This window comes from Neopelma chrysocephalum, unplaced genomic scaffold (assembly GCF_003984885.1).
Source record: "Neopelma chrysocephalum unplaced genomic scaffold, ASM398488v2 Primary Assembly neopelma1_183831, whole genome shotgun sequence".
Lineage (NCBI taxonomy): Eukaryota > Metazoa > Chordata > Aves > Passeriformes > Pipridae > Neopelma > Neopelma chrysocephalum.
This window is the reverse complement of record NW_020938325.1, coordinates 585-8,876: the sequence shown is the minus strand read 5'-3', so window position 1 is coordinate 8,876 and position 8,292 is coordinate 585. Positions and strand designations below refer to the sequence as shown.

The 8,292-nt window shown below is 62.3% G+C and overlaps 1 protein-coding gene and 1 long non-coding RNA gene across 2 annotated transcripts; both read right to left on the bottom strand.

Annotated features, from left to right (window-relative positions):
- Positions 1-954: 954 nt before the first annotated feature.
- On the bottom strand, positions 955-8,016 carry LOC113962629 (RNA-binding protein 3-like). The gene is made up of 7 exons (XM_027673383.1): positions 7,968-8,016; positions 7,134-7,302; positions 6,263-6,369; positions 5,681-5,786; positions 1,670-1,677; positions 1,505-1,509; positions 955-1,054 (listed from the first exon to the last, which is right to left on the bottom strand). The coding sequence occupies exons 2-7, from the start codon at positions 7,234-7,236 to the stop codon at positions 955-957; spliced, it is 429 nt and encodes a 142-aa protein (XP_027529184.1). The 5' UTR covers positions 7,237-7,302; positions 7,968-8,016.
- Positions 3,933-4,887, bottom strand: LOC113962627. The gene is made up of 2 exons (XR_003532585.1): positions 4,772-4,887; positions 3,933-4,091 (listed from the first exon to the last, which is right to left on the bottom strand). It is a non-coding gene; the product is annotated as an uncharacterized LOC113962627 (long non-coding RNA).
- Positions 8,017-8,292: the final 276 nt, after the last annotated feature.

The window sequence follows — 8,292 nt, the reverse complement described above, 5'->3', positions numbered from 1 at the left end:
CATGGACATAAGGAGCAGTTACAGGTTCACCTGTCCTACATGTGGGCACCTTCTGCCCTTTAAATTGGGCAAAGCAATGTCCCAGCAGCCCCAAAGAAGATGCCCTCAGATGGTTCCTTGTCTCCATTGGAGCCTGCAGTTCCCAGCAGGAATCTTGGTCACCTCTGGCACCTCAAAAGTAACCAAGTGTTTGTGTCCAGCACTTGTAACCAAGTGTTGTGAGCTTTTGTCTTCATTAATTCCCATGGGAGCCGAGACAGAAGTCACCTGGAGGGTCCTGTTTTGTGCACACCTGAACTGGGGCAATGGGAATCCCACCCCATGGGGGTTGTGGTGGGAGCTGAGTGTCCTTTTAGCCCCAGGTCTATAAACTCAGAATGAGATGCCTCCATTCACTCAGCTGAGTCTCTTCCCTTGGTGGAGGAGAAGGAGATCCCTCCTGGGCACTGTCTGGGTTTCCTGTCTAATGATGGGACACAAAAAGGTGAATCTTGGACTTAACTCAGAGTCTTTGGAGAACTGACAGTGGTGAAAGAAGTGTCTGTGCCCAGCTGAGAGAGGGAACATCATTGTTTCCTTCAGCTGTGTCCCAGCAGGTTCCCCTGGAGCCCCAGGGACACGTGGAGGGAGCCCAGAGGGGCAGAGAAAGGGCTGCCTGGGGCTGCTCCTCTGCTGCTCAGCTGGGCCGGGCTCCTGGCACACAGGGAGCTCCTGGCAAGTGGGCAGGGCTGCAGAGAGACAGCTCTGCCCAGGAGCAGCTCCTCTGCACAGCCCAGCAGGGCTGAGGGCACTGCCTGCAGCACCCAGGGCAGGGCAGGGAAGGGACAGAGAGGTTACAGGCAGCCTGGGGTGTGAGGGGGACTGAGCTCTCACTCCAGGACAAATCTTCACAGGATTTGAATGAATAATTCTCTGGCTGCAGGAAAGTTAAACTTCCATTTCTGAAGGGATCTCCTAAATCTGGCACATCTCACAGCTTCTAGGATCTTTCAGAAGGACTCTCACAGTTCCTCTGGTGGAGAGGAGGTGGCCATGTGGCAGAGCAGGGCAGGACCTGCAGGCAGCAAGGGCAGACAGGAGGAGTGAGAAAGAGGTTAAAGGTATCCTGGGGGAGGTGAGACCTCATCAGGGGAGGAATCTTCCCAGCCCTTTGACATGGTCAGGCTCTGGCTCCAGAGCAGTGCAGATGAGTCCCTTGGAAGTGCCTCTTACACCTGCCAAATGCCACCACTGACAGGACCTTTCAGGATGGGCTCTCCTGGATTTCCTGGGGTGGAGCAGGAGAAGCTGCTCCAGAGCAGGATTTCCCTCCTGCACCACCAGAGGCACAGGGCAGGACAGCTCCCTCCTGCCAGGGCTGGTGCAGGGTGTGAAGCTGGGGGTGCAGCCAGGGGTGCCCAGGGCTGTGGGGCAGAGCAGGGTCCTGCCCCCAGGGCTCTGTGTGCTGGGGCAGGGACTCTGCCACGTGCCAGCTCCAGCTCTCAGCCCGGCCAAGGAGCTGCCACGGCCCTGCAGGGAGAAGGGGTGGGGGGAAGGAAAGACCCTTCAGGGTAGGTCAGGGATGAGCAGGACAGGGCCCTTCAGCTGCAGGGTCGGGGCTTCTCATGGCTTCAGCTCCACCTCCTGCCATTTCCAGGGGCCCTTCTCAGGAAGCACATCCCCCCAGAACACCTCCCCCTGCTCTGCAGCCCCTGCCCAGGCAGAGCTGCCCCTGGGCACTGGGCTGGGGATGGCTCTGGCAGCACTGGCAGGGAGCTGAGCTGGGCACAGGGAGGGGCTGCTGGCAGGAACAGCTCCTCACCCAGAGACAGGCAGGCAGGGACAGGCAGCTACTGCCACAAGTGCTGGGCAGGGGGATGTGGGCCCCTCCCTGCTGTCCCTGTGGCACAGACCCCTTCCCTGAGCAGCTCCTCCCTGGGCTCCTTTCCCAGCCCAAGCAGAGCCTGTGCCCTCAGGCCCACGGGGGCTGGGCTGTGCATTGCCCTGCAGCAGCCAGAGCCCAGGCAAGGACAAGGCCCTGATTTCCAGCTGTCTCTGTGTGTCCCTCCTCCCTTGGCAGCAGCACTGTGGCATTTCACTGCCATCCCCTGCTGCCTGGGCTCTCCTTGTTCACACCACTGGATTTTCTAAGCTGATGTGGGAGGTTGGGGGTGGCAGGTTCCTGTCCAGAAAAGGGACCCTTTGGGTCGAGCTGTGGGGATGTGTCTGTGGGAGCCAAGTGCCCAAGTGCCCTCCAGTCAGCTTCAGGACATTCAGCTGTTTCCCTGGGTGTCCTGCAGGGCTGCAGGGTGTCCTCCAGAAGGGCAGGGACGCCCTATAGTATCTCTGTGCTGCCTTGAATCCCCATGGAGACACCTCAGTGCTGGGGACACAGAAATGATGCCGGGCATCTGCACCTAGGCAGCTACAGTGATCCCTCTGTGGAACAGTCTGGGAGGAGAAAGCAAGCCCTTACTCACAGTCTCTCATGTGCAGCTGGTGGGCCACTCTTGGCACTCTGTGGACAGGAAGAACTTTCTGTCCTGGCATCTTTTGTCTGGGAGGAATCTTTGTCCGTGTTCAATTCTGGCAGTCGGGCACCCATTGCAGCACAGGGCTCCTGCAAGCAAACAACAGTCCTTCCACCCAGGAAAGAAAGCCCTTAACAACAGTCTCTCATGTGGGCCACTCTTGGCACTACATGGACAGCAAGAGCTTTCTCTCCTGGCACCTTTTCTCTGGGAGGAATCTTCGTCTGTGTTCAATTTTGGGAGCTGGAGTTGCAATTTCAGTGCAGGGCTCCTGCAAGGGAACGACAGCCCTTTACCCAGGGAAAGGAAGCCCTTATCCTCCACTCTCGTGTGCAGTGTCTGGGCCACTCTTGGCACTTGGTGGGCAGCAAGAGCTTTGTGTCCTGGCACCCTTTGTCTGGGAGGAATCTTCGTTCATGTTCAGTTTTGGCAGTCGGACTGGCCAATTCCAGTCAGGGCTCCTGCAAGCAAACAGTTGCCCTTCCACCCAGGAAAGAAAACCCTCCTGCTCTCCAGTGCAGTTGGGCACCACTCTTGGCACAACACAGACAGCAAGAGCTTTCTGTCCTGGCACCTTTAGTCTGGGAGGAATCTTCGTCCAAATTGGAGACACCCCAAAACCCCCCCTTTCCCTTGTTCCCTCCTGAGACCCTGTGCCCCCATGCAACTCTCCCAAATTCCCTCCACCCTCTCTCATCCCCATCATCCACATCTCCTTAAGTCCCTCCTGACTCCCGAACACCATCAGGTTCCTCTGGATTTGTGGGGGCACCTCTGGGGCTCTCCCCAAGTGGCTCATGTTTCCCACCCTTTTCCCCCTCGATATAAAGCAAAGTGTGGTTTTCCTTCTATTTAATCCTCAAAACAGAAAAAGGATTTAGACTCTTAGAATGATGCATAAAGAGGCTCTTCCCTCGATTTAAACCCCGAAAAAGGTGGAAAAAGGGTGAGTTTCCCTGAAACTGGGGGCACTGGGATGCTGTGGGCTGGTTCCTCTGGTCCCGCTGCTCCTGCCAGGGCGGTGCCCGAGTTGCCATCCCCGGCTGTGCCACGTTCCAGGAGGGTTCAGGGGGCAGGTGGGGCTGCCCTGACACCGAGGGGACCGAGGCTGAAACGCTGGGAGCTGGAGAGGCCTCGCTGCAAAACTGCCCAGGGTGGGTCAGCGAGAGCAAAGTGCCCCAAGACCCCCCTGGAGACCCCACAGGAACTGGAGCCCCTCAAGACCCCCCCCCTCTGAGAGGGGTCACCCCAGAGTGGAGCAGGGTCACCCCACAGGGACTGAAGGCCCCTGAGATCCCTTTTGGAATGGGGTCACCCCGAGATATCCCCCTTGGAGTGAGGTCACTCCACAGGGATCCTGCAGCCCCCGGAGACCCCCATGGAGCAGGGACCACCCAGAGAGGACCAGACAAGAGACGTGACTCGGAGAGGGTCTGACCTTTAATAGGGCACGGGGGAGTACAAATTGAGGGTTCTCCCCACCTTCACACCCCCCCCACCATGTCCCACTCCCCCCTCGGCGTCCATCCATGGCCCGGGGGAGGAGGGGCCCCCCCTGAAATCCAGCACCGAGGGTCCAAGCTGAGGATGAGAAGGAAATCAGTGGGGAAGGGGCACTCAAAGAGCCCCCAAAAATGGGGGTTTGGGGGCACAGGAGGAACCCGAAACTATCCTCCAAATAATTTGGGAGGGTCAGAGAACTCTGCAGCCGCCGCCCCCCAAAAACAAGGGTTTGGAGAGGTCAGGGACTACCCAGAATAATTTGTGGAGGAGTCAGAGACCAGCACAGCCCCCCAAAATGGATGGTTTTGGGGATTCAGGGACTGTCACTCCTCCTAAAAAATTGGGGGCATAAAAGGAGAGAACCCCAAAACCACCCCAAAATGACTGAGGGGGTGTCAGAGTGCACCACAGTCCCTCCAAAATGGGAGTTTGAGCAGGTTCAGGGACCACCAACCCCCTCAAAATTGGCGACATGGAGGAGGATCCCAAAATTATTTGGGAGAGGCATGAACCCCTTCCAAACTCCACAAAATTGAACTTTGGGGAGCTCAAGGATCCCCCAAAAACAGTTTGGGGGGGGGGGACGCATCAGAAAACCACGAACCCCCTTCCAAAAATGGGGGGTTTGGGGGGAGGGTGTGGGGCTGGAGGGTTTCCGAGGGTCCCCAGCTGTGTGCAGGGGGTGCAGGGGGGTTCCCCAGGGTGTCCCCAATCCCTGTTGGGGGGTGCCACCCCCACCCCCCCCGCCGTGCCCCTACCTCAGTTGTCATAGTTGTCCCGGTACGAGGCCGAGGGGAAGCGCTCGCCGTAGCCCCCCTGGTTCCTGGGGGACATCGGGGGGGGATCAGCACCCATGGGTGCCCCTCCCAGCAACCAGGAGCCCCCCTCCCACCCCCCCAAGCAGCCCCAGAGCTTCCCCCAGGATTCTCCAGCACCCAAAAGACCCCCCCAGCTCTACCACCACCCTCCCAGCACCCACAGGGCCTCCCCCAAACCCCAGGGGTGCCCCCCCAAACCCCAGGGGTGCAACCCCAAACCCCAGGGGTGCAACCCCAAACCCCAGGGCTGCCCCCCCCCAAACTCCAGGGGTGCCCCTCAAACTCCAGGGGTGCCCCTCAAACCCCAGGGGTGCCCCCCCCAAGCCCCAGGGGTGTCCCCCCCAAACCCCAAGGGTGCCCCCCCCAAGATCCATCTGGGACCCCAGTGCCCCACTGTGTCCTCCAGCTCTCCCCCCAAAAGCCCCCCCAAGATCCCCCGTGTACCCCCCCAGGTCACCCCCAAATCTCCTCCAGCCCCCTCCCCTCCAAAGACCCCCCAGGTGCCCCCTCAAAGCCGAGCAAAATCCCCAAGTCCTCTCTGAAACCACCAGACACCAAATTACTCCTCCAAAAGCCCCCTCAGCACCTCCCAAACCCCCTCCCACCACACATCCCCCCAATCCCCCCTCCCAAACCACTCAAAAACCCTTCACCCTGCCAAGTACCCTCCCCAAATGGCCCCAGGTTCCCCATTAACCCCCCCCAAACACCCCCTTAACCCCCCTGTCCCCCCCCAAACCACTCAAATCCCCCAAAAGCCCTCCAAAGTACCCCAACCCACATCCCATAAACCCCCCAAAGAGCCCCTTAAACCCCTATAAGCCCCCCCCAGGTACCCCAAAAACGTACCTCGACCGTATCCTCGGCCCCGGGCCCGGCCCCCCCCGTAGCCCCCTCGGGCACCGCGGGGCGATTTCCCGGCGTGATCCACCCGGATCTGCCGCCCGTCCAGGCACTGGGGACACGCCAGGCTGGGGTCACCCCGGCCCCTCCTGGGAGCCCCCAGCCCCACACCCGTTTAGGGCTCCTCAACTTCTACCCAGTGCCCCTTAGAGACCCCCAATGACCTCCCGGGGATCCCCAAGTGCCCCCCAGAACCCCTGGGGATCCCCCGCCAGGGGCACTCAGGGACCCTCAAGTGCACCCCCACACCCTTAGAAACCCCCCAGACCCTCCCAGGGGCCCCCAGACCCCATGAAAAATGGCCCAAACCTGCTCAGAGATCCCCCGGGCTCCCCTGAGGGTCTCCCACATTCCCCCAGCCACCCACAAGGGACTCCAGACCCTTGAGGGCCCACAACCTCTTTGGGGTCTCCCTCCAGACTCCTTCTGAAACCTCTGAGTGTCCCAGACCTCCTGAGCGACCCTAAATGTCGTGCAGGGCTCCTCAGGCCCCCCGTGCCCCCCGTGCCCCCCGTGCCCCCCGCCCACCTCGCCGTTCATGGCCCTCATGGCGTCACTCGCGTGCTCGGGGTTGGTGAAGGTGACGAAGCCAAAGCCACGGGAACGTTGGGTCTCCCGGTCCTTCACCACCACCACTGAGGGGGAACAGGGGGTCAGGGGCATCAGGGACCCCCCAAACCACCACTGAGGGGGAACAGGGGGTCAGGGGGATCAGGGACCCCCCCAAACCACCACTGAGGGGGAACAGGGGGTCAGGGGCATCAGGGACCCCCCCAAACCACCACTGAGGGGGAATGGGGAGAGTCAGGCAGGGCTGAGACCCCCTGAAATGGGGTCGCACGGGAGGAAGGGACCCCCACCCCCAAACCCAATCCTGTGCGTTAAGACCCAAAACCGGGGTCCAAAGGGACACGGTGACCCCCAGCAATGAAAATCGGGGGTCCCAAAAGCAGAGGGAACCCCCCAAACCCCATTCTATAGGTTACACCCAAAAATAGGGCCCCCACTCTTGGGTGTCACCCCAAACCCAAGGCCTACATGGGGCAGTCGGCCCTTCCAACGTGTCCTCCCTCCCCAAGCAGTTTTCAACACTCTGGGGACTCCTGGAGAGATCTGGGGGTCTCCAGGGAAGAGCAGGGGGACCCAAGGGGATTCTGGGGCTCTGGTAGGGGATCTGATGGTTCTCAGAAGGGTTTGAGGGAGGAAATGGTCCTAGAGGGAAGTTTGGGAGATCTCAGGGGCTTTGGGGAGCAAGAGGTGGGGGTGCTGGGGAGGAGTTGGGGTGTCTGCAATATCTGGGGGTCCCAGGAGGGATCTGGGGCTCCCAAGGGGGTTTGGGGGTCCCCAGGGGAGGGTTGAGGGGTGTTGGGGGTTCCGGGGGGGTCTCGGAGTGCCTCACCCTCGGCGATGGGCCCGAAGGAGCTGAAGTGCTGCTCCAGCCCCTGCTCGTCCGTGTCGTAGTTGAGGCCCCCCACAAAGAGCTTCCCCTCCTCCGCCGCCATGCGTGGGGGGCGGGGCCGGGAGCGATGTCATAGGGTGGGGCCCTGCCCCTCCAGCGACACTACAACCTGGGCAGGAGAGAGGAGTTATGATGTCATAACCCTGCCCCCACACCCCCGGGTCTGCTATGACATCACAGCCCTGGCAGGGAACCCCCCAGGATCCCCCCTGATGTCACAACCCTCACAGTGACCTCCACCCCGCCTGAAGCCTGATGACGTCACAGCCCAGAGGGAATCCCTCTGCCCCACGCAGGGTTCAGTGACGTCACGGCTCGCAGAATGCACTCCCCTGGGCCCCTGTGACGTCAGTACTCTGGTGGGACGCCCCACGTGGCCTCCAGTGACGTCACAGCTCTCCAGGAGACCCCAGTCCTAGAGAAACCCCCGTGACGCCACCGCCTTGGGGCAAACCCCTCGCAGCTCCACACCTTCCCTCCCAGTGACGTCACGGGAACTCCCCGGCTCCCCCCCGACGTCAGCCCAGCCCCACGTGGGTCCCCCCCGGCCACGTGGGCATCCCCCGGAAGCGCCGCTCCCGCTCCCCGCGCGCGCGCTGGCCCCGCCCCCCCGCGCACGCGCGAAGCCCGCGCGGCCCCCGAAGGCGGCGGGGGGAGAGCGGGGAGGGGGGAAGCGCCCCCGGCGGCAGCGCCTGCGCGGAGCGGCGGGAGCCGCGACTATCGCGACAGGGGGAACGGGGGGACAGAGCCCCGACAGGAGCGGCGGCCACTCACCCGCGCGGCGCCGGCCGGGCCCGGAATGAGGCCGCGCCCGCCCCGCCCCGGGTTATCAACCGGCCCCGCCCCCGCCGCGCGTCACGGCCGCGCCGCCACGCGATTGGCCGCCCGCTGGGACCCGCCCCCCTCGCGCGGAACGGACCATTGGGGGGGGGGGGGGGTTGGGGAGGGTAAAGGAGCGCGTGGTACCGCCCGGGCCGGGGGGATCTGGGGCCCTCGTGGTGCGCGGGGTCGGGGCGATCCCGGTGGGTCCCGATGGGGGTCCGGGGGGTCCCGGGGGCGCTGGGAGGGAGGAGCGCACCCGAGGGCTCTCGGGGGGTCA